Here is a 26,619-nt window from a genome sequence, read left to right on the forward strand (position 1 = left end):
AGGAAACAGCGAACTCAATATGCAAATCAGCAAGTGACTCCCATTCCCTTCCTCTAGTCCATCCCAAATTCAGCAGTAAAATTCATCTTCTTTTCCTGCCAACTTTTACCATTTTTTCCCCCCATTCAGATCCAGCCCCTTAATTCTTGTCTCTAGCATCCATTCTCCAAGTAATGCTAAAATCCTTGTCAAAATCCCTTCAAAATCTCTATCCTGGCTTCACTTTTGTTCTCATTGTATCCAAATTAATTCCTACTTCAATGGTTCTTGTAAGTCTATGCTATTCTGTCCTTTTTTTCCATCCAAATTTGAAACTGTCTAAAGGCAAAATCTCATCCACATATGTGAACAACTTTCAAATTAATTCTGGTGTTCTAAAACCTTATACCAGATCCAACTTTTGCATCTTGAAACTATCTCTAATCCTAATTGCTCCTGTCATCTCGTCCTCACACTCTTGGCCTTATGCCTTCTGTGCTTGGAGGTCACTGCACCAGTGCCCTTCCTGTGCCCCTTCAAACACTTCCATAAACATTCTTTTATTTTCTGAAAACTTCCTTCACCAATTTACTCATCCAACACATTGCATGTGAACTGCTATTAGGATCTGAGCCTTAGCATTAGCATTAGCTGACGTGACACCTGCCAAAGTACTCCAGTCATTCTTTCTTTGTAGATGAGAACATATTGCCAGATAGAAGGAGAGAGACCCTAGTTCTGGTCCTTCCTCCTGACACTGTTTATATTTTTTTAACCCATGATATTTTCATGAAAAAGACATAAACAGTCCTGCCACAAGAATGTAAATCCCTACTTCTTCCAGGTGAGTGCCTGAACCACAAGGCTACAAGTCATGTCAACTTTTTTTTTTTTCAGATTAATCTTCAATTCCTTTCTGTACCCTGCTGTGAAATGGTTGGAGATGTTGTTGTAGCTGTGATGCTCCAGGTGAAAATCTTCACCTAAGGAGAGATACTTGGGATGCAAACAGAAGTGCAACTCCCAGCTGTAACTAAGAAGGTGTTCTGCGAAGTGTTCTGAGTTACAATGTTACTCCAGACCAAACAGAAATTCACTGTTGGTTTCAGGGAAAAAGGGAATCTAGCTGCGGGCATACTCTGAGAACTCCTTTTGGATTATGCTGCGCCAGGGATGTATATGGAGGAAAAGGTACATTCGGGATCCCAGTTATGTTTAGAAATGAGCAGGGCACCCAATGACTCAGCACTGTCAAGACTGAGATACTTATGTGTATGTCCAGAAGTAGAAGGTATAAAAGCCTACAAAAAGTCAAAAGCCTCTGAACTTAGCTGATAACTCAACAAGATTAAAAAAAATCACAATTTTAGATTTTTGTTGTTAGATTTGACATTGAGTGACTTGCCCAATGCCACACAGGAAGCCTGTACTGAAACATGAACTTGAATGCAAGTTTCTTTTCAATACTGAAGCATTTTTAATCCACATCTTAGCTATGGTCAAGTTTCTAACATTAAAAAAAATGCATTTTTCCTCTTGTAATATAATGCAAATATGGACACTATGGGATACTATTTATTTCTACCATTGTCCATTCAGTAATAGGAAATAGAATCAGAAATTTATCAAAGGAATTTGTGTACTATGGAAGTATTTCTCTTATATTCTCCCTTCTACATATCACTTACACGATGTCCAGAACACTACAGTTTACTATAATAAAAATGTAGCTCCCTGTTTGAACACTTACTCAATCCAAGTTGTGTTAGAAGATAAAAGGAGGAATATGTGCCCAACGCTGATAGTCCAGCTCTTAAATAACAAGGCCAAAGTGTTTCATCAAAATATTGAGACATTAGTGTGAAACCTTATATGTAGTGGGGTTGGTACCAACATTACAGTTTTTCAGGACTCTCAGATATTTCTTGACTCATGGAGATGAGAGTATCATTACTGTAGTTTGGAACAGATCCCAAGCACAGATCTTCATAGGTCAGATTACGTACATAAGGAATTGTACTGATTTTAAGCTTACGTGACCAACAAAGCCAGATGTGATTCCTCAAAACACTGGCACATCAGCTCAGGAAATACCAGAGCATAAGCATGTATAAAAGTTGCTCTTGAAAAATAGTCAAAAGTCATAACCAAGTGCTTTTTTTCTTCTTTCTTTTACTAATAAAAATGACTACTACCAAAATAAAATATCTAGGTATAACACAATGGACAGTCATCACTTATATTTTATTAAATACTGACCATAGTGGTAAGGAGAGCTAGCTGGTAACAGATAAAAATTAAAGACTTTTTAATTTTTTTTTATAAAACATAGTTTGGCTTTAACAATCTTGAAGCTAACTGTATATACATAACTATTTTATATTTGGGACAACAACAAGGTGCAACTAGATGCTATTTTTAGTTTGGTAACTTTCCATTTGTGGTTTGAAGTGCAAGTTAAATGAGCAAGTGTCAAACAGTCTCAATATCATTAAATACACCAAGTAAACTACGTTCATAGGACATCATAAACTTACAAATCTATCTGATTTCGAAATTACCATTCTCAGTTATATTGGCAGCAGAGTCACTTTTAAATTTCTTCATCTCTGGCCAAGCCCTTTGCCCAGATTGATGGTGTACATCAGTCAGTGCCGGACTATGACATGCTGAGGCCCTAAACTATGTCTAGTTTAAGAGGCCTCATACGATAAAAATAATCCATGAAATCCATGAAAATGGATTTTCGTGCAATTTTAAGATGAATTATTATTTCTCCACAATTTCATGAACTCAATATGAATAATACCTGGAGCCATATATATGTACTAGCAAATTGCTCATCAAGAATAACAGGGTTAGGGGAGGTGGAGACAGAGGCCCGCGTCCTCCCCTGCCACTTCACCTTTCTCGGAAACATTGGGTGTTGCCCTGCAGTCAAGGCTAGGGATTTTGGCTAAGGTATACCAGTGTTCCCACTGGGACTAAAACCCTAACATTCCTGGCTAGAACATCTGGCCCCTCCACCCTAGGTCAGACCAAATGCCACATTTGGGGTTAAGAAGGAATTTTACCAGATGGTCAGATGGGTATGGACTGTAGAGGTTTTTGCCTGCCTCTGAGAAGTGGGTGGGGGGTTTGCTACATAGCTCCAGTTCCCTCCCAGACCTAGAGTAGCCATTCCCCAGACGTGGATGTCCCTGGTCTGAATCATCCCAATCTGATGGAGAGCAGGAAAGAGAGAATACCTAGACACTGTCTCTCACAGAAAAGTTGCTACCAGTGGAAATTTCTGAATGTATATTCATGGCCAATGGGACTCCACTGCATAAATACAGAACAAGTACACATTGATTTGTGCCAAAGTTATGCTTGCTTAAAACTAGCATAAGTGGAGACTATCCAGCAGTACCAATAAGGAGGAAGAACTTGAAACCTTTGAGAGATTTGTTTTGGATATGTACCCAAATGCTAGAGGGGTAAATTCTGTTGTTATACCAGATGGTCAAATGGGTATGGTATGTGGAGCTATGTGGAATATCTGGTATATCAGGGTGTAAGCTGCACCATTTGGCTCCACATTTTATCCAAACTTTAATAATTTGGGAGGGTAAGAGTAATGATGTGGAAGAATAGCTTTCATAAGAGTTCAGTTCTCTGTCATTTTGGTCATACTGAAATACCACAAGAATGGCTTGTTTTTTCCATTACTTTTTTTCTGGTCTTGACCAAAATCAAAAAATGCAGTGGACTAAAGACAATTAAAAGAAAACAGTAATTAAAGTTCATTTTTGCTTAAGTTCAAAGGTTCAGAGTTGTTTATGTTGTTGTTTTTATCAAATCCTCAAAAAATAAATGTAATTCAGAGAGTGAAGGTCAGCTTATGGTATTTTACAGAGTACCAGTTGGCCTTTCTCTCTCCAAAACTAACCACACTGTCTTCTGATGCAGAGTATAACTATGCAACTCTAAAGAAATTATAATGAGATATGGCTAAAAACAGCATTTCTAGTTTATGGGATATTTCATTTTTTGAAATGTGATTGGGGTCCGAAACAGCTGTAATCCCAAACTTTTCAAAATATTCCATTAACTGGAAGTGTTCCCTTTACATAGATGCTCAGAAATAGACGTTTTCATAAGCTTCATGGCTACTAGAAAAATCATCCATTTCCAGCTTTACAAGGATTCCTCATTCAATAAATTCCTTTCCTGGTCTGGATTCATAACAAGTCTCTTCTGGATTCAGGAATACTGGATGGTGACCAGCTAGGAATCCCAGTAGGGTTATATCAGGGTTTGGTGACTCTGAGATGTTTCAAAATTAACATAAACATTCAGGATAAAATTTTGAACTTAGTGAACCAACAGAAGTTGCTTTTAGGTACAGCCTTAAATGATATGACTGCAAAGTACTTATTTCATAGGGCCCTACTTCATTAAGTATGCATGTTCTGGGAATGAATCAGGATCATATAGCGAAAGAAAGTATTTTCTGTAACCACTCTACTTTATTTGTTGCTAAAACTGCAAGATGTGAACAAGGCGGAGGAGATTAGGAAGAGAAAAGTTATTCTTCTCATTAAGACAGTTTCCATCCTGAAAACCTTGATGCTATACCTTTCTCTGCCACAGAGTTCCCATGGAATTCTAGGCATACCACTTAAATCAAGCTTTGCAAATATAGCCTCTAATTAAGTATCTGTTTTCTTCTGGGTGCCTAACTGGTGACACACAAGAGCACAAGTGCTGAACATTTACAGCCAAAACTGAAGTCAATGGAAGATGTTTTTTGAACATATAAAGTACAGTGAATACTCAGTTAAACATCATCTCAAACTGGCACCTGAAATTAATGGATAGTGTTGAGCTTAATCTCTTTGTAGCTTAGTTCCCTTCTATAGAATAGGGAAGATGCCATCTCTCTAGTTTACATGGACATTGTGAAATTATGTAAGTTAATGTTTGTGAAACAGCTACTTTCATGAGCCACACCAACAGAAAAACCCTAGACAAAATTATTAACTCTATCTTCAGAGCAGAATTTGATTGTGTAGTAAAACAAAGCGTGAGACCACACATAGAACAATGAGGATGAAACAACACTGAATAGCTGTTCCTTAGGTGGGTAAGAAGCATCCTGTGCACTGAATAAGGCAAGAGTCCCATGTAAAAATGTTATTCAATCATGTAATTATTGCTTGGTAACCAAATTACGGTTGCACAGGCAATCTTAGTTCTAGTGCTTGATTTTGCAATCTTACTGTTCTTTTAATGCAGTCTCTTGTATATAAGACAGACACATACTAGTATATTTTACGTAAATATGTGCTTAGTAATGTGCTTCTATTTGTGTCTTATGCAGGCTACCTATAACCAGGTTGTAAAAACTCTTTTTTTGATACTATATTTAAAAATTCACCAAGTATAATGAATGGACGCAATCATTTATATTCCCATATCACTTAGATTATATGTGTCTAGATAGGGGATAGGAAAAGGAAGCAATAAATTTTGTTTTAACTCACCACACGTTTTAATTGCACAAAACTCCCAGGGGGTGTTAGGGTCAAGAGTGTAGCACCACGGTCTCAGCTTGCCATCAGGATTGCGGCAGTAATTATCATCAAAGCCCTTGTCAGGATATCTGCAAACCACACCGACAAACGTGTCAAACAAATCTGCCTGGCAACATTATACAAGGAAGTACAAGCTATACAAAGATAGATCTCCAGCTGAGATCTTTGGTACAACTCCTATTAGCCTGGGGCCTGATCCTGGGAAGTTGGCAACTACTCTTCATTGCCATAAATAGAAATAAGAATGAAATCTTGAAAACACCCAACAGAATCAAGACATTGAAGGGGGGATACCCAGCTGTGTCAACGTGCAGGACACCAGATGGGGTAACTCTGCTAATTGCTTAACTCTACTCTTGTGTCTGTCAACTGACGGCCAGACTCTAAAGCCTGGGTTTTTTTTTTCAAACAGTCCAATTAAGTGTGGATTATATAAACACTGCCTGGCATGCCAGGCTCATTACAAAAACAGGTTCTCTAGTGCAACAGCCCAGGGTTCAAACTGGAAGCTATTTTCAATTGCTTTGTTACTAATGATAGTTTCATTTTTGTAATAGAGATTGCTCTGGGTCATACCCTCATTTCCAGCACTGCAAGAAAAAAAAAAATAACCTCCCTCTCTCGCTTTATCTCTTCCAGGTTTGGTCATGAAATTTTAATAGTTTCCACGTTCCTTCTGCCATTATTAAACAGACACATAATAAACAGGCTCATTTGGTCTAAATAGGCCATACAAGCAACCAAACACTTCCAGTTATGAGGGCAAAATAAAATTTATTTATTTACCAATTAACACAAATTGTTAGCTTTTGCAGTTTCATTGCAGCAAAGTAACAAAAATTAGTTTTTCCCATGGAGCAAACATAAAAACATAATCAGGATAACAAAGATAGTGACTACCTATGAACCCGAGACCTTTGGTAGCTTTTAAGTAGATGAGTTTCTTACAAGCCAAGAAAAACAACATTTTCAAGTGTGCTGATAGAGGTTCTTGTTCTTAATCTACTATATACATTCCAGGGTCTAATTGTACATTTGGAATCCAGTGGGCATGTCTACATGTGCATTTACTGTGCAGTAATTTACTGCATGGTAAGTGGGTTTTATGCCAGCGTCTACAAATGCAGGCATTACAGCACAGTAACACTGTCTGGACTGATTTGGGACTAAAGTTAATCCCAAATCAGTCCACACGTACAGGTTTACTGTGCAGTAAGGTGTCTACACGTGCCTTACGGTGCAGTAACTACTCGGGTGTAAATTTGCTACCTACATCATGCAGATAGCAAATTTACACCCAAGTCAGTGTAAGTCACCATGGTTACTATGATGTATGGACATGCACATGTAGATATGTGCCCGTACTGCGCAGTAATTTTCAGCTACTGCACAGTAACCTAAATTACTACTCAGTAACTGTGCATGTGTAGACATGTCCAGCATTGGCTTCCTTGTGATATATCATTCTTCTTTTCCTACAGCAGGGGTACAGACACAGTATAAAAGAAGGGGTCAGTCACTGAACCCTGCAAAAATGGGGAATGGCAACCAAGGCAGCCTCAAAGACACAGTGACAACTGCAGTATACAGTTCCCATGACTGCTCAAAGATCTCTTAAAACTCTAAGATTTTGTTTCTATTCCCTTCCTTCCCTCCCCTGCCCCTGCCATTTTTGTTTTACAAGAAACTCTAGGACTACTACTCACTTCTGTTCTCCTCCATGTAACTATAACCACCAACCCTGTATTATGGTCCATGTAGACTGGGAAGGAAGCTACTACCTCTATGCCACATGCTATTAAAATAATAAGGGATTCATAGAGATGGAACAGTTTGCCAAAGAGGAGCATGATGCTGGAAGAGAGCCCACAAATACAATCGTGACTTCCCTGAAGTCAAGGGCAAAGCTACAATGGAGAAGGATTTAAGCCTCTGACTTCTTTCTATACTGCTTGCTTCGGGCATTTAAATGGATATCTGTTATCATCATAGTACAATTGACTCATAAAAGCCAATAATTGTCTCTAAGGTGCCAAAAATAATGGTGAAATATATTCACCTTGACCTGTAGTTCACTTCACTGCAAGACTTAAGATTTGGGAGTCTTTGAGGAGGCTATCAAGCCTATTTCTCACTAATTCTTTATAGTTTAAGGCTGTACAAGCTGTTCTTTACTGTTTAAGGCTTCCTGGGTTCCAAGCAATACAGTGTATGAGTAGAAAAGCTCCCCAGACATAGCTGTACTTTAATAGGTTACACAGTCCAGACTTTCTGTCCTATTTACAAATTAGACACTCATAAAAACTCTTTATAAAATCAAGTATAATTAAAGTAGAATTGAAACAATCTAAATTTCAAGTAGTTAATTAAGATCAAACTATAACAACTAGTGTAGCCCAGCAATTAAACCTCTAAAAGCAAATGCTTTATATAATCCACAGTAATTGCTTTATTAATATTAAAACATTTTGGCTAGGGACAGAAATTATAAAGTGGTATAAGTGCTCAGAAACCAGTTGAAATCTGTAACACAACAGATGTTCAGTACACATAAACCGCTTTCAAAATGGTCGAAACTGGTTTAAGATAAATCTGGATCGATCTAGTATGAACTTCTGTTCCAAATCCCAGGGATCCAGATTCAAGTTAACTTCTAGTCTCCCAGCATCCCAGGAGGCTTTGCACCTCCATCACAAGCCCCTGCTTACAGGGTGAGTGGGTCAGCCTTGGCCCAAGCTGTCTGTTCCAGCAGAGCAAGAAGGTGTGTTCTAGCGCCCCCCTGCGTCTGGCCTGGGCCACTGCAGGCATGTAGCTGTATCTGTGGGATCAGAAGTGAATGTCTGTCCACTTGCTTATGAGTTCAATCTATACAGCTTAAACTAACTTGTGAAGATTGAACTGATTCAGCCTCGGGTGTTTTGACTGTCAATATTTAGCCCTTATCTTGAAAAGTGTAACAAACTTTGAGATGCCATTTCTGAAGAGGAACTACTGGAGATTGTGCAACAAATCACAACATTCATTCACATATATCATCTAATACACAATCAAGTAAGAGACTTCTTGCTGATGACAATAAAGATTTTATTTTCTTACTCTGGAATTCCATCAGCGTATTTCATGCAAGAGAAATTCTTTAAGGATAAACATGATTGTTGCATTCACTGAAGTGAATTATGAAATTCAATAGTGGATCCCTGTTTTATAGATGAGGAAATATGGAAATATTTACCAATTTATCAAAGGCTATGTGGGAAGTCTGTGACAAAGCCTACAAAAGGACATGAAACTCTCCATTCCCAGGCATCTATTTTAATTATGGGACCATTGTAGTGGAAGCATAAGTGAACCCTCTGCAGTTCACCTTAACTAAAGGCAAAAAAGGCTTTACATAAACCCATCAGCTGGACCCAGACGTGCAGACACATGTGGTTTGTAGTGCTGCATACCTCTTTGCAGCACCAGAAATCACATGTGTTGCACATTAAACCATGGGCAAAATTTGCTACCAGGATTTCCTGATAGCAAAAAAAAAACCACCCTGGAAAAAAGACACGGCACAAAGCACAATGAAGTGCTGGGTGCCAGGACAAACCTGCCTGGCTGGCTGGGGCACAGTGTGCCTCAAGACAGGGGCTCCATGGGATTCAACACAGGGACTCTGTGGCAGAGCCCTCACGCAGACCCCAGCCCAGGGGTGCCTGCTACTCCGTCTTGAGGCACACTGTGTCCCAGCCAGCTGGGGAGTGGCTGGTTGGGGCACAGGGTGCTTCAGCACAGGGGCTTCGCAGTGCATGGAGATGGAAGAGCAGCATGGGTGACTGATGCTACCTTAATCAGAGAAGCACGTGCCCCACCCCCAGCAACCAGTCAGAGAATGGAGGGGTCCCCCCCATCTCGCCAACAGATCCTTCAGCAGAAGCAGCAAAACTTGTTAAAATCTACCAATTATGTATTTTCAGGAGATAATCATTAGACTTTATTTCATTACCAGCACTTGAAAGTTTAACAGCCACATTGAATGGAAAATCTCTTTCAGATATTAATTAATTCCAACAACCTTCCCAGAAGCTATGTTAGCATTTTTAACTTCATTTTATAAATGGAGCTAATCTGACAGACAGAATTTTAAAAAGTCAACATTTTCAAAGCATCCTGGTTCCTATATGAACTAGTGCAGAGACCTATGCTCCAGGGCAGTAGGGAGAAAGAGGCCTTTCTGTGTGGCCTAAATGCATACACAAAGACCCTCCTGGGGGATTGTAATTCATCATCGACTTAGGTGAATTTCACCATTAGAATGAATGCTTAGTGGTTTGTAGTTTTATAAATGGTATCTCTGACTCATTTTTGGCATTATATTTCTATACCTAAACAAGTGATTGTCCAGAATATAAATCTATGATCTTAAAATGTTAAACTTAACTATGTACAACTGCTTTTCCAGGGTGTAAAAATGTGGTTGGGGTTTTTTTTTAACATCTTGGGGAATGTAAACTGGATATTTAAGTTTGATTACTACAGACTGTCTAGCTACAGAGAAAAAAATATCAGTGGCGGTTTGATACTCTAGTAAATTGATATATTGTAAATCATTAATGTTGGAAATCAAACATGTTTAATATCTGCAAGCAGCTTTGAAACCATTGGATGGAAGGGGCTATAACAAGAATTATAGTCCTTTTTTGTTATTATAAATTATTTTAGGCATTTCAAGGCAAACTTTCCTATATCTGTATGTATTCATACACACACACACACAAACAAAGATCGGCCTAAACTCTATTATTTCAATAAACTATTCCTGACTTAATACAGCATTGGGCTCAGAGAGTACCATCATTTTATAAAAATGATGAGGATTTAATTACATATTTATTTATTTATTACCTTTCTGGACGGAATTTGTGTCTGTGTGGCCTCTGGAGATCCCAGCGCTGGCACTCTTTGCCAGATTCTGTGTGATCCATTGGGCCTCTATAGCTTTCTCCATTGCAAGTCATGCATTCAACTAGAAACAAAAAATAACAACAACATTTGCAATCGTCTTATACTAGTAAAAAATCTCAATATACTATGGCTGTCATAAATTCAAGATACCCAATATGAAGAGTTATAAAAATATTACCTCCTAGATCATGGCTTTCACATTGGTGGGAGGAATGTTCCTTTGAATATATCTCATTGCGGGCACTTTGTTAAATCTAATCCAGATGTTTACATCTGAATTAGATTTAGATTATCTTTAAATTTGGTTCCAATGTAGTTCAAGGTCATATAACTTTTGATGCATCTAAGTGTGAAGTGCTCAGGCTATTTAGATACCAAAGCTCCTTTTTCCCCCACTCTGTAAAAGAGATTAGTTTGATTTCTGGTTCTAAACTCTGATGGGTTGCACAGCAGACAAGAGGAGTTATTGCCAAATAGGTAAGTGACACTCCTCCATGTATCAATAAAATAAAATATATGACCCTTGCAAGGGCCATTAGAGAAAAGGTTTTTTTTCTTGAAGGTGACATCTTTTAGCTGAAAAGTGAAAGAAAAGTCATAATTCTTGACCCCTTTTATTCATAAAGGATCCTTTAATGCTCTTCTCAAAAGTATGGGTGTCAGCCCCAGGATGCTAGTCAAATTGTAATTTAAGTAACTATATTCTACCCATTCAAATTCCCATTATTGTTTCAGCTGGATGTGAAACTCTTTCCTTCCTGATCTAAACTATTTTACAGAACTGATATGAACTTTTATTCCAATGGCTGCTACATTTAACTGAGGATTGGGAGAGGGGGCATGAAAAGATCATTAGAAATAAAAAAATTGTAAAGCAATTTGGGATGAAAGGCACTATTAGCATACAAAACATAAATACATGTATGCCTAAAGAAACTAAAAAATAGCATGTAATTAAAGTTCACATTGATAATAATAATCATAATATAAGCAAGCAGAGAACTGAATCTATCTTAAGTCATTTAAGGCCTTGATTCTGCACTGAGCCCAAGGCATCACATTGGATGAGGTTCTCTGATGAAGTAGAGCTTAAGTATTATTTCTTGGACCACCAGGGATTAGATTTGTTAGACAACCAAACTAAATGCTACTTTTCTTGCTGGCAACTAAGGGAATGAAGGACATAGGGCTTGGTTCTGAGAGCAACAGGACAGTACATTTAACATACTGCTAAACACAACGCTTAGAATTGTACATCATTGCTCAAATTTTATGATGTACCTGTGGCAGAAATGCCACTGTCGGTGCCCCTCTCCTGAGATCTGTCTCCACCAGCTTGGGAGGCGGGTGTTGAATCCCTCACAGCGGGGATCTCGCTCCTTGTCTGCAGACAAAAGCCTGGCGCCTGGGAGGTGATGCTCTGGTCACCTGGGCAGGGGGTGGGGGGAAAGACCCGGCCCTGCGCGCGGGCCCAGGTAGCCAAGGATGCCATGCAGATTGGTCGGTTCGTAGCCAGTATTGGCAGCTTCGGTTGGACCGGGCTGCTGAGGTCAGAGAGGTTATAAAAAGGCCTGGGCCAGGAAGAAGGGGCATTAGCCATGCGGTCATCCAGGTGAATCTGATCCTGGCTCTCTCCTCATCACCGCATGCTCCAAGAGTGCCCTGCCTCCAGAGGAAACAGCAACCACCTCTGGATGATGCGAGTGAGTAACCTACTAGAGATCCGATCAGATATTTAGCTTCAGTAATTCAGATGCGTGTTTAAACAGCTACCTCAGCCACTCTAGTTTGCTCTATGGGATTCCTTTGATATTCCTGTAATATTTCTTGATATTGCTCTACCTTTTACCCTGTTTCTGCCCTACCCCTGTAATCAATAAAGTTCTCCTTTGTGACCGGTGTGGAGACTTATTGAGGGGTGGGTCTAAATTATGCCAAGGAGGCCCCTTAGGTCGGTGGACTAAGGGAGGCTTCCTAATAAGCCCCTGACTTGGGAAAGTGCCCCAAGTGCTTGTATTGGGTCTAGCACCCATTGGACGATCAGGCCTGTGTTTTCCAAGGTGCGCAGAGCCAGAAGTGAGTCCAGAGCCTTGGATGGTGGCAGCGGGAACCCCAGGCTAGCGGGTGTGCTCCAGGGAAGGGGTTGGCCGGACGGGAGGCACCCTGAGGGAGGCACTCGGAGCCTGGAAGGTGGTCGGGCGCAGGGAGGTGGGCGGCTCAACGCAGGAGCACCCCCTACTGGCCCGCCACATGAACATACTGCTAAACACAACGCTTAGAATTGTACATCATTGCTCAAATTTTATGATGTACCAATGCCATGAGATTTGATGCTTTAAAAATCTAAATACAAATTATTATTATTATTTGAAAAGTGAAACAACAGTGCATTCTCAGCATTGGTCTTCCAAACTACAACAGTTGTTTGCTATGAAGTAGTACACTGAATAGGTGTGAGAGTGATCTAACTTGTGTGATAAGCACAACTGCATTACTCAAATTTCTTTTGTCAAATAAATTATTCTTGCTGAGAAATAATCTGTTGTAATTTCAAAGCCCATGTGATGTTATGCACTTGCTTCCAAAACAGGAGAGACAAATGATACCATTTTACCTTCTGAACAGAGAGGAATGTCACAGACTTCATGGCGAATCTCTGGATTGGTCGTAAAACACCAAGGTCCTCCTTCTTCCCCTCGGGGATTCCGACAGTAGTTTTCCCACAGGTCCTTACCCCGATAGCTCGAAGGCAAAAAGCTAGTTTTAAAATGACAATCATTACAGTATAAGAGCATGCATGCTTCGTTGTGAATCTTATTATATTCACAAGCAGTTACAGATTATGAAATATTGCTTCCGTCTCCACACAGACACACACACACACACACACACACACACATACACCCCCCGCAAACTATATAATGATCTTCACTTTAATATATGAAAAAGCCCAGATTGGCCATTTTTATTCATTCCCATAATACCTGACATCTGCAACTAGTCCAAGTGATTTCACTTTAAGGACTGCTTCATTTAAATATGTTGCACAAACACAGAATAAAATCAATAAGATTATTACAAAAATTAGATCTATGAACAGCCATCTACTCCACTAAAATTCGGTTATTTTATTCAGTATGTAAAAATACAAATTTATTCCAATAGGACATCTTTGGCACATCTACAAGTCCCCTACAGCAATGTAGCGACGTGCTACTTCACCGAACAGCGTGCTATGGCAACGTAGCAATCACATGATCAGCAGCTACATCACCATAGTGGCTGCTCCTCACTACGGTGACATAGCTATGGAATCTAACCATGCGTCATGTGCATGGCACAGTAACCACCTAAAGCATGGTGCAGTAACAACATCGCCATATGGCAACATGTTGATGCACCCCTTGAGGAATAAGTTTCTCTTGAGGAACATGCAAAGAGGTAGAAGAACCCATCCCCTTTCTCAGTCCAAGTGGATTGCAACGTCTTTCTTTCTCCTTCTCTTTCTGGATTCAGAAGAGGTATACCTTGATTTATTTTCCCCTGCCATAACATGGCGCCATCATCTAATGATGATGGCGCCATTTGAAGCACAATTTGAAAAGCACAATTTGAAAACCACTGTGCCAGACAATAAACTTTCTAGGCCGAAGGCACTGCCTTCTTCTGTGGCCTTTCTGTAGAAATATATACATAACTATGGGAATGCATATATAAAGGCAGTTATCTTTATTTTCCCCCTGCATTTGATGTAACTTATGAGAACATCATAGGCCATAGCACTGTGGAATGCATTTCCATCCCCTTTAGTTATAAATGTTAATGTTCCATCACTGTGTGATGTTTACTAGAAATACCAACCTGGAAATTTACTATCTTGTTCTTTGCCTCACTTTGAAATAATATTTCTAATAGCCAAATTTAGCAAAATCTTTAAAATGGATTCAGAACCATTCTATAGCATAGATCTTCACTGAACAGAGATAGTACTGTATGACTGCGGAATAGTAAAAATAGCGCTGCTATTTAAAAAAAGGGGGGGGGGGCGGAGAATGACAGGCCCAACAGCTTGACTTCAGTTTTATGCAAAGCCTTAGAATAGATATTGCAGGAAAGAACAATCAAGGATATGGAAGTAAACAAAAAAGGAAGAAAATGCAATAGGTTTTTATCCAAGGAAGAATGTGTCAAACCAATATAATGTCCTCCTCTAACAGGAAAAATGACTGTTTTAGACAAAGGCAATGCAGCATACCTGATCAGTCTAGATTGAAGCAAAGCATTTGACTCTGTGCTTCTCTGAAAATTATAAAAATGAAAATCAACACTATAACTAAAAGGAGCCTAAGGACCTGGCTACAGGGGAGACTATACCAAGTTATGTTAAAAGATGAGTTATTAGACAGTAGATCAATTACTATTAATATTCTTCACGGATTGGTCTTGAGGCCTCCCATTTAACATTTCTTTAGTGACCCTGGTACTAGACTAGTGCTTAGGAAATTTGTGGGTGACACTAAGCTGGGGGTTTTGCCAATGCAGAGGAGGACTGAATTATTATAGAGGAAGAATTAAATCACTTTGTAGAGTGGCTCAGTAGAAATGGTATGAAGTGCAAAGTCATACATGTAGTAGACAACCATAAATCCTTCTGTGAGAGGTCACCAGGACCTGCAATGCATACACCTAGGCAGGAGTATGGAGGAGTGGAAGCTGCTCAGATCTTCCAACCCCTCTTTAGACCACTGAGACAGTATCCAAAGGATACACTAAGTCCAGACATTCAGTGCCTCAATGCCTGTAGTTACGTGAATAATCAGGAACTGAACCCAGGTCTCCTGCATGAGAAACAAGGATTCTACTATTGAACCACAATTTAGGAAGTAATAAAAAGACCTTCTGCTATAAGATTTGAGCTCTCAGACTTGTGAAAATTGTGGTCAAATTTATTTTAGCACAAGATTGAAAGAGGATATAATTGTTCTTTAACCATATATTCGCTGTGTTAATATCAGAGAAGTAGAGGTAAACACAAAACCAAATGACTACATACTGGTCATAAACAAATTTAGACTGGAAATCAGAAGTTTCTAATGATCAGGGAAGCAAAGTTTTGAAATGGCCTACCAAACAAAGCAAAACATTTTAAGTGCTTGAAGATGGAGTTTAACAAGTTTATGGAAGAAGTGTTCCCAAGTCAATAATCAGCACGTCATGTGAATTCACATATTTGCAGGCCATATATTGGGGTTGAAAGGTAACTCTGTCTCTATGTATCTGATAATCTCATTTATAAGCATACTATTTGTGACCTGTAGGATCAAGGAGGACTTTTCCCTCTCTCCCTGTCCCTGTCTCCTCTGAAGCACTGGATATTGGCCACAGCTAGACAGGAGTTTGGCAGATATCTGACTGGGCCTACTTGGTAGAATTTCTAAGGATAATCCAGTTCCCCCTACTGTACAAAGTGGCACTAGTGAATCACCTGGGGGCAAATCCTCACTCCATTCAAGTCAATACCATAATGCCGACTGATCATACACAAGTCTGATTTCCACTTCCATACAGATAACAATTATATCTGCAGTATATTTTCTCTGAAGAACCAGTTTTCAAGAACTTGACTCCTAGAAGCTGTGTTCTTATGAAAGACAAATGTAAAAGTATGCCTTCTCTTAATATACACATTGTGGGTGTGACTCAAAGCCCACAGAAGTTAAATAAAAGATTTTCATTGGAATGGGCTTTAGTAAAGGAACTGGTACTCTCTTCATGTTTATGTATCATGTTTTAGTTAATGAATGTGCATCCATATCACAAGAACAACCCGTATTTGGTACTAACTGTTGTCTTTCCTGGCAGAATGACATAGAGGATGAGACAGTCCTTGGTGACTAAATGGCACTTACGTGTCCCCAGCAAAGTTGTAGCACAATAGGCAGCATAAGGAAGCTGACAGACCATGCAAGTTTCTTGCTCTGTGAATAACCAGATCTCCATCTCTACGGCTTTCGGCCTGAGAATTTTCACAGTACCGCATTGACTCACTTTTGTTTAATTTACAAATTACTATAGCATTTTACACACCCTGAGAGTGAGCGGATATGAAGAAGGAAATGAAGGCATAAGATTTCATTTAAAGATCACTGCAACCAATGGAAAGACTCTAGTTTATCTCAGTGGGATTGGGATCAGTCCCATTGCAAGGCAGAACTGCTTTCACGATAAAAAATATCAGTTTACCTGTGTTTGACGATGAATGCTCTGGAGTTAAGTCTTTGGCTTAGACCCTGTCTAGACTAAGGATTTGTCTAAATTGCAGCCAGTGCTGTAGTTTGACTAGTGAAATTCCCAATGTAGTCAGGACAGATGCTATTTGTACCATTGGTCCTTCCCCCTCTTCGGTGGAAAGAGCGGAACAAATTCTCCATTGCAAATAGTTACATGGAAGTAGGTGCAAAGAGCACAAATGGCTATTGCCAAGGCAAATCCCAACAGAGACTCAGTGATCTTCTCTGAATGATTACAGTTTCAGAAAGAAACACAAGAAACAAAATGAAGAGTTGACTCAAACTGAAAATTCTAATTTTTTGAAAAAATGGAAACTTTAAAAGAAAATTTTATTTGGGGTTGAACAAAACATGTTTCACTTGAAATGAAAATTTCTTTCACAAGCTCCTTTAATCTTCATATTTTATATTATAAAACTGAAGTGTCTAAATTAAATGTTCTTTTAAATAAAAATCAAAATGTTTTGTTTTGAAAATGTGTTTTTTATTATTTTTTTTCAGTGTTTTAAGTTCTTTCCCAAAGCAAAACAGTTTATAGCATGTATTGATTAATTAATTGGAGTCAATTTTAAAAAGAGGCTATACACTTGTATTTTACTCTTTAAAAGAAATTAACTATTAGGTGCACCTGTACCTAAACTAATCCATTTCATATACAAAATCACAAGACCAATTTACAGCTGCTGCTCCATTTGGCTAACTGCAAGTTAGAAGTGAATAGCAAGTATTTAAAAAACCTTACAAAGACAAAATCCCTAGCCCCCACAACTACCCATGGTGTCATTTTTTACTTTAGTTAATTAAATCTTGGAACTGAATGAGATAGAAAATATCCCTGTTAATCACGTTCTGGCTACAATCAATACAAGGTGGTGGCATTCTTTGAAAAAGGCTTTCTTTCCTTGGAGAGAATAATGTTCCTGTTTTTACTGCTGCCCATTGCATTTTTCTCCTTTTTCTCCTCTGAGGTCTCATCATATTACTGTCTGAAAACATCTTACCTAAAACTGCCCTAGGCAAGCTCTTCTGATAGGGAATTACATCTTTTGTCAGTGTTAATGTGTTGTGTCAGTGCATGTTAGAGTTCCTTATTTTGTTTTTGTTTTTTGTTTTTTACCACCAGGGTCTCTCTGAAATGATAAACATTTTTTTTAAATCCTGACAAAAGTCAGTTCAAATTATCCTAGATATGTTGTGAGGATAAAAATATTTCAGAAATCCTTCTTACTGCATAGCATTACACAAAGGCTCAAGCTGGCAGGAGCAGATGCACTAGCAGTTTCAGCAAGTACTATAGCATCATACAAGAAAAAGAAAATATCCAACCAGGGCCAGAACAGTGCAAAACACACCCACTTTCTGGGTGTATGGAACACACTCAGCACCTTGCCTCCCTAAGCATTGTGGGTAGGAACAAACATTTAAATAGCCCGAGGCAGAATCAGTCTAAGTTACGCAGTTTTCTGTAAGCAGTATAATTTAGATTGGTAGTGAACACATTCACCATTTGGTGTGGCAGGTGTGGAAATATTAGACCAGATTCCACCATTTTTAATCAGTCTGTGTGCTGAATTTCTGTTGTGGATATAAACTGATTTCCAATCACTTATACCTGTAAAAGTGTAATGTCTCTACCTGGCCTGTGAGTTCAGTAAATGAAAAAGTTGCAGGATTTATTCCAGAAACTCAAAACAGTAAGAGTAACTGCAGAAGCAGCATCAGTTTCTATTTAAATCATGATGGAACGAACAAGAAATTTGAAAAGCATCACCATATTCACTTTTCTCCTATATTATCTTTCTTTGAAACTCTGGTGACTGCTTTTATGACTGCTTTCAATTTATAAGCTGTTCTGAGCAGAGAGCGTCTCTTATTTTATGTTAGTTAAAGGCTTATAACAACAGAGTCCTAATTTTGCTTAAGGTCTTTAGGCATTATCGGAATAATAATACTACTCCTCAACAGTAGCAATATGATGCCTGCGGCTGGGGTGGGGGGGCACGGTGAGGTGGGAGCGTGGAGGCGGGAGAGCAGTGGTGGTAAGCAAGGAGCTCCTGCGGACTCCGTTGGCGCTGTTGGCAGCGGAGTGGGGGCAGTGTGGCGAGCGCCGACCAGGGATCCGCAACCACCCGCAGATGCTGCCAGCAGCATCATCAGCAACCAGCAGGGATTGCTGACTGCCTGCAGATGCCGCCAGTGGTGTCAGTAGCAGGCGGGGGTGGAGTGGCAAGCAGCAACTGCCCGCAGGCACCGCTGACAGTGTCAGCAGCGCCTTTTTGTGAGGGGTGCACCACCACGCTCAGGGGGTGCACGTGCATCTGCATGCACACCTTATGCATCGCCCCCGTCAAAACATCTTTCCAGAGTTGGTAATAGTTTTGAGGACAACTCATAAAATCAGCCGTGCACATTCCTTTCTGTAACTATGGGAGAAGGATTTTCTTTGCAAAATGCTACTTTGTGATAACCAGACATTGTGACAAGACCAAGCTAAAAACTGAACTGTTCCCTTCCTTGAACTGTTAATAGGTTCCACACGCACCACTGCTTGTTTCTTCCCATCTCACTCAAACCTCTCGTGATGAAGTTGCATGTTGTGATGCTGAGAAACAAAAACTACTACACAACCATCTCATTTACTAAGTAACCTTTCAAAAATTAAAGATGTCACACAAGGCAAGAGGAAACAAGTTAGCTTCATATTATGCATCTTTGATGCATAGCTGTCCAAATACAGATCTCCAATTCAAAGGCAGAAGTGCCTGATCCTGCTTCCACTGATGTTGATGGGAATTTTGTCCTTGACTCCTAGAAAGAAGTCTTAAAACATTCCTAAAAGAATCAGAGAATGATTTTGAAAGGTGCTAAGTCTTCCAGTCACCGCTGCAATAAGAGCTGAGTGGACTCAGTTGATTTCAGGATCTGGCCCTAGGCTCAAGAAATAACGGCTAGAGCTCTCGCACTTACTGTGTAGTCATTGCTGTACTGTGCCTACAGGTCCTTGAGGGAAGCCATTCATTTACGTGCTCACTCATTTCTAAGTACCAGCTATCCCAGGCTTAATGTGGACCCAAAACCAACACCCTACAAACTCCCACCCTGAATTTTTAAATGACCCATTTCTCTGAGAAAAAAGATGGCTGTGAGGAATTTTACACCACACATCATTGTTAAGGGTCAAATTATGCTCTCACTTGCTACCCACTATAAATCTAGAGTAACACTGGCATGAGTCAAAATGCAAAGTAGAGATGCACCTTATAGACTAACTGAATCAGACATGCATACACTTTTGTGAACAATAGCTCACTTTATCAGATGCTGTGAAAAGACCTATGCAGAACAGGCTAGCAAACAGACAGAATGATTTGAATAAAGAGACAGGGAAGGAAAGAAAGGAGGGGAGAGAGGTGAGTGCAGAGACAAGCAAAGAAGTAAAAAACCCATAAGGACATAAGGCTCAAAAAAGTTAATCTAGGTAAAGGGATAACACATATATTCTGGGCATGTCTACACGTGCACATTACCTGTGCTGTAACCTAAATTACTGCGCAGTACGGGTGCACGTCTACATATGCACGCCCATAGTGTGCAGTAAATATGGTGACTTACACTGACTTAAGCATAAATTTGCATCATGCAGGTATCAAATTTATGCCTCATTAGTTATTGTGCAGTAACACACATGTAGACACCTTACTGCATAGTAATACTGCATGTGGATGGACTTGGGACTAACTTAGTCCCAAGTCAGTCCACACACAGTGCTAATGCGTTTTAACGCCTGCATATCTAGACTCCAGCCTATTCCCATTTACTGTGCAGTAACTTACTGCACCGTAAATTTAAGCCGGTGTAAATGCACTTGTAGACACACCCTCTGGAGGTTATTTCTTGTTCCACAATTTCATATTCAAGTCATCTTTAATTTCTACTTTTAAGAACAGCTATTCTGAGGTCAGCAACAGAACATCCAGGAAGATTAAAGTATTCTTCCACAGGCTTGTTTGTCTTCTGAAATTGATGTCAAATTGGCTTCCCTTCATTTTTCATGTAGGGACTGCCCCACCTGTCTAACATAGACTGCAGAAGGGCTCTATAAGCAGGTGATGGCATATATGATGTTGGTCGAACAATGGGGAAACCTCAGATGTTATAATCCATATTATTTGGTCCAGTGATGATGTGGTCTGTATCAATGTGGGGGACAGCTGGAAGGCCTGGCGCTGCAGTCAAAATAGGAGTTAGGTATGTTGCTGTTAAGAGATGCCATTTGAGGCTGCTAGGCTGTCTGTAAATGAAGACAGGTTTGTTCCACATGGCTACCTTGAAATGGTCATCTTCTTCCAGAAGAGGTTGGAGGTCATTAATGATCTGTCCAAGGTGTAAATGAAAGGAATCTGGCTTTTGCATCTTTAACACTAAGTTTGCTAACATCTAGAATGGATATTTCACGGATCATTTCATCTACAGCCTTCATGGAGAGAGGTACATTTTTTTTTTGTTTTGTTTAAGAAAAAGAGCTCTTTCATGGAAATATGAAAAGGTTAGGTCTTCCCCAAATCCTTGGAACAGTAAGCTTTAGAGAGAGGTAGGTTTTCGTACATACAACTTGATTGTTTTAACAATTTTGTCTACATAAATAAATAATTGTATGCTTTATAAAGGATACATAGTTACTAGTTACCATCATGGATTCATGTTCAATTTTTTGTCCTTACGGGTTTAGTGCCTTATTGTTCTCTCCAGCCCCATCTGCCTCTCTCAGCACTGGCCACTCCCTTCTCTTCCCTGCTTTCCCTGTTATTGCACTTAAATAAATATTTCTGTTTTACAGTCTGTTCTCTGCATGTCCTTTCATTGCATTTTATGAAGTGGGCTGGGGCTCATAAAAGCTTTTGCAACTCTGATTCAGTTAGTCTATAAGGTGTACCTCTTCTGACTGGTTACCACTGTCATTGCTCTTAAAAGAAACTAAACTGCCAGTATAAGAGAAAAGTTGGATCTATCCACTTTTATACTGCATATTTTTCATTTTAAAGTACAGAATATCAGCAGGACATGGCTCCAAGAAAGCCAAATCTCCTTAGGTTCAAATTATTCTTACCTGTGCTCATGGGGGATCATAGAATTCCACATCTGACACTGGATGCCACTTCTTGTAATAGATATTGTTCCCTTGTAATTTGCCCCTTTTCCAATTATACAATTTCTAACATAGTCTGTTGAAAGAAAGCAGACAAGAATTAAGACTCTTAGTCAAAGTTTGTTTACTTAACATTAGAGTGTCAAAAAATATTTTTTTCAAATTAAAAGTATTTTTGTTGCCTACACTGTTATTCTTCAATTTGCCACAACAAATCAAAATATTTTAATATAAACATAATCTAAAAGTTACTGAAAAAAGTAATTTAAATGTTTCAGTTATAAAATGACCAGTGCAGAACACTCAACCATGACTCACAGCAGTGACTCAAATAGGAGCAGCCCAAAGTGTAATGGTAATAACTAGACGTGCACTGATACACCAGTCTGATATCAGATCAGCACCGATATAAAGAAAATTGTCAATATCGGAAATTGGCCCGACGTGGCCAATAATTTTGCCAATGGCCCAGGCATGTGCACAGCCGCAGCACAGCATGATGGCAGAGGCAGTCCCTAGAAGTTGAGAATGACGTCTGTCAGGCTTGATGGGTCCTCAGGTGACTGAGGATCCCAAGTCTGGATGCACACATTCTTTGGCAATGGGGGCACACTGTTGCGTGGGGGAGTGGGATTCATAGCCCCAGGTTGGTCTCCTTCTCCTTCCTCCACTGCCGCTGTTCTGACTCAGTATCAAGTCGTTGGGCCTTGAAGTAGCACGCACCTTGGTGGACCAGGTGACACCATGCTGAATGGTCAGCAGCTTGCTCCTCCCAGCCATTGGTGTCAAAGCCCCTGTGCTTGAGCGTGTCTTTGTACTGTTTCCTTTGGTCACACTTTGAGCATTGGCCAAAGGAGAGCTGAGAGAAGAGAATCTGGTGAGGGAGGTGGTTCTCAGACATCTGGATGCAGTGGCCCATCCATCAGAGTTGATTTCTCAATAGCAAGGCTTCGATGCTGGTGGATGCAGCTTCATGGAGGATACTCATGCTGACTCGGTGGTCCTCGCATTTGATCCCCAGGATTCAATACAAGCACTGCTGGTGAAAGCTCTGAGGGGTCTTAATGTGGCTTCCCCTCCCCTTCCCTCCCCCCTCCCTTTCCACCACAACAGAATTACCAGCTGCACACAGCTGTATTTGGGGAAGAGGCCCAGCATCCCAGTCACTTGGCTACTGCCACAAGAACAAGCTATGATGCTGGGTTCCTTCCAGAACCACAACTCTCACTCAAGTGCTTGGCTGCCACCACGGAAACAAGCCATGGTACTGGGCTTCTTCTTCTGGTGCTGTTGGGGCTCCAGTGCCCCAGTTCTTACCAGGGCATTTGCTTATAGCTGTGGGACAGTCCCCCACCAATGAAGGTTGAGTCATGGATAACCCACCTATGTCCCACAGGCTGTACTTTTGATATCCCTGTAGTAAGCAAATACCACAGATCACAAAAATAGCATACTTAAAAATACAGTCCAATGCTATGCAAAGATAAACTATATACATAAATGTATAGTATAGTGTATAAATATGAATTCTAAGATACAACAAATCAAGTCCTGGAATTTACAAACTACCTTTTCCTCAAGCAGGGCACACAGTCATAAAGGCCGCTTGCTATCTCCAGCTGCCTTTCCTTCTTCCCCCTCCACAGCCCTTTAGGGAATAAGTCAGTTACCTTTCTTTTCATACAGATCAAATGCATGGTCTTGCTTCTTTCTCACTCCATTTGTCAAACTATTGAAGGACAACCAATGGCATCGTTTCATAACTCTGTCATAGGCAAAGGTCCTGAAAAGAAAATCTCAATGAGAAAAAATCCTGTATCAGTTACAGTAATGCTGGACACCGCATGCTAGGGAATATGCTATGACAACAAACTTATTATTACTGGGAAAAATCACGGAAGCACCCAGTTGGATATTTAAATCCACAATTATACTAAAAAGCACAAAGAAACAAAGAAAATAAGTTGATATGGTCATAGCATTAAACACCAGTTCTGTTGCTTGCAGAAATCTCAAATTTCACTTGTTGCTATAAGATCCCTATTTTAAAAGTGAAAAAATATGGTTAAGGCAGCATTTGAAGCCCCTGTGGACAAGTGCTTTCTGAAGATGCTTCCTAGTGATCCAAATATCCCTCTGCAATATTTCTTTCTAGAAATAAAGAAGAGGATACACCAAATTAAACAAACTCTGTGGGCAAAATACGTGTGTCATGCGAGTAGATGCAATCCAATTGACATCAGCAGACTTACACTAGAGATGAATATGACAATTTTACTTGAAAAAAAGTACATGTTGCACTTCTGTGAAGTACTCCATCCCAAGTTCCTAAGGCAAAATATTATAATACTAGACAAGACTCTCAACACCTCTTTTGAGGTAAGTAAATACTTCATCCCCCTAGAGACAAACAGAAGCACAAAGGGCTTCAGACTTGTCCAATGTAACAGAACAACCTGAAAGCAGTCAGGAGTATTACTGTTAATCGTTTTGGTTTGTGATCGTGCGTTTTCCTCCTATCTTTACCTCTGTTATTGTTCCCTATACTCTAATCATGCCTGTTTTTTAGGGCAGAGTGAAATATGTTGGGTGAAAGTTTGATTTACTGAAAAATGAAGTTCTGAATTAATTAAAATGCTTCATGATTTTGATGCTCAATTTGTGCCTTTTGTCACTATCAGTTTCTTCATTTCTTATTCCTCTCTGCCATATTCCTGGACAATTATACTGTTTCTCCAGTTTTATTGATTCCCAGTTTCACTGATTTTTCCAGTCATAGTTATGGTATAGAAATGTGCATCTTTCATTCTTTCCTAAAATCCCTTCTTTCCCATTCCCCACCCTGTGAAATATCTTGCTGAGTTTTTAAGGAGCAAAAACATTAGAGCACGTAATGCAACTCCTTACTTCTTGTATTTCTTAAATAACTTTACTTCTGGTAATATGGGACAAGGTAAAGAGGGTTTCTTTTCTTCTTTATATCTAGCCTTCCTACCTGTTTTTTGGACAGGAGCCCTCCCCACGGGGCTAGTCTATCTCCCTCTGCTCCTTCCTCAGCCTTCTACTCTCTTCTGAATAATTCTTCTCAAAATAAGAGCTATCAACCCAAAAACTACTACTGCCTAACCTAAGTCTCCAAATGCATTCTACATTTCTATTCCCCTTCCTTAAACTAATAAATACATCATGTACAACCTTTTCCTTGAGTTCCTCTCCTCTAGCTCCTTCTTGGATTCCTTCCAATTCATCTTCCGCTCTCTCCACACAAAGGTTTCTAACAATCTTTTCCTGAACCCATCCCCAGGGCCTTCACACGCCCAAAGTTTATATATGTAAACAAATTCTTGACCTTTTTGCTACTTTTGACACTGTTGATCAAGCAATCCCCTGTTGTCATTATCTGTGGTCCCTATAGCTCTTGATCAGGGACAGAAGGGTTCTAGTTGTAGCACATACGTGAAATAGGCAGTCCACGCCTCAAAGGGTTACAAAGTAACAGAGAAATGAGCAAGCTTTCCAACTTTTGCATCTTATCATATGCATCATTCCAGAGAGAGAATTAAGTCTACCCTGAATAAACTAAGTCTAATCTTATGAACATGAGTGACTGAGAGAATGGCATCTTTGTTAAAAATGTGCACTCCCTCAACTTCTGTGATTGTATCAGAAAACCAGCAGGAGTGCTATATACATGTAAAATGTCACAAGGGGGTAGGGTGAGGATAATAATAATAATCTATCTACAATGTTATTTAATGCTATGTATTAATTTATTTCACTTTGCTCAGCTTGGAGATTGAAAACTAAAAGTAGGCTATGTTTGCAAATAGTTAAACTTCCTAGTTGCCATACACTAGTCCAATGCTAAGGATTGGGCTCCCTACCCTAAAAGGGAATGATTACACTGTCAAGCACCAACTCTTTTTAAAAGGGTGTTTATATATTTTTCCTAAAATTTTCAAATATTTTTTTCTATAAAATAAAATATGCATGTAGTAGCTGTAGTCACTTAGGACCCAAACTAATGAAGGGTCCTAAATACCTGGAATCTGTCCTGTGATGCTGCATAGGAGGTTTGTGCAGCATCTCTCTGAAGCTTCGGTCAATCACAGTCATTTCTCCCCATCATCACAGAGTTTGGTGGCGGCCTAGGAAAATGTTAATATAGAGCATATGGACCTAATCTTATGTAGTTCTCAGTTAGTTTTTCACCCATGAAACAGAAGCGCATCAGTAGCGAGGCCTGCTGCAAGTGTTTTAGTATTCGGAAAACTGGGCACAGGATTCCTCTTATTCCCTGCATAGTTTTTCAGTACAGTCTTTTACTCAGGCTATGTATAAGGGCAATGATTTTCTCTTTAACAAATGCTCCAACCTCAGTTACGATAAGAATTTCATCACATTTCAGAAAGTAATGACAAAATATGAGAATGTCTATATTATCATTTACAATAAATTGTTACTGGATTAAGATATATGTATTAACCTAATTTTCAGAATGCTTGACACAGGCAGAGTAGCCACAATTAGCAAAGACTTGAAGCAATTCTCCTGAGCAAACACTGGAATGTATTCGGGCTGTGCGAAATTTTCGTTTCGAAGCTGTTTCGATGCATTTTGAGCTCAAAACAGTGAAATCAAAATGAAACAAAAGCCTTCGAAACAGCTTTGAAAT

General features: G+C 39.6%; 1 protein-coding gene across 1 annotated transcript in view; it reads right to left on the reverse strand.

Moving 5' to 3' along the window:
• The window catches only part of HGF (hepatocyte growth factor), an 85,159-nt gene that overhangs the window by 40,447 nt on the left and 18,093 nt on the right, over nt 1–26,619 (reverse strand). Inside the window, exons 3-7 of the mRNA XM_014521299.2 lie at nt 23,615–23,727; nt 21,906–22,020; nt 13,123–13,265; nt 10,449–10,569; nt 5,508–5,626 (exon numbers count right to left, since the gene is read on the reverse strand). Of these exons, the coding sequence (XP_014376785.1) occupies nt 5,508–5,626; nt 10,449–10,569; nt 13,123–13,265; nt 21,906–22,020; nt 23,615–23,727 (611 nt within the window). The remainder of the gene's footprint in view (nt 1–5,507; nt 5,627–10,448; nt 10,570–13,122; nt 13,266–21,905; nt 22,021–23,614; nt 23,728–26,619) is intronic.

This window comes from Alligator sinensis, unplaced genomic scaffold (genome assembly GCF_000455745.1).
Source record: "Alligator sinensis unplaced genomic scaffold, ASM45574v1 scaffold481_1, whole genome shotgun sequence".
NCBI lineage: Eukaryota > Metazoa > Chordata > Crocodylia > Alligatoridae > Alligator > Alligator sinensis.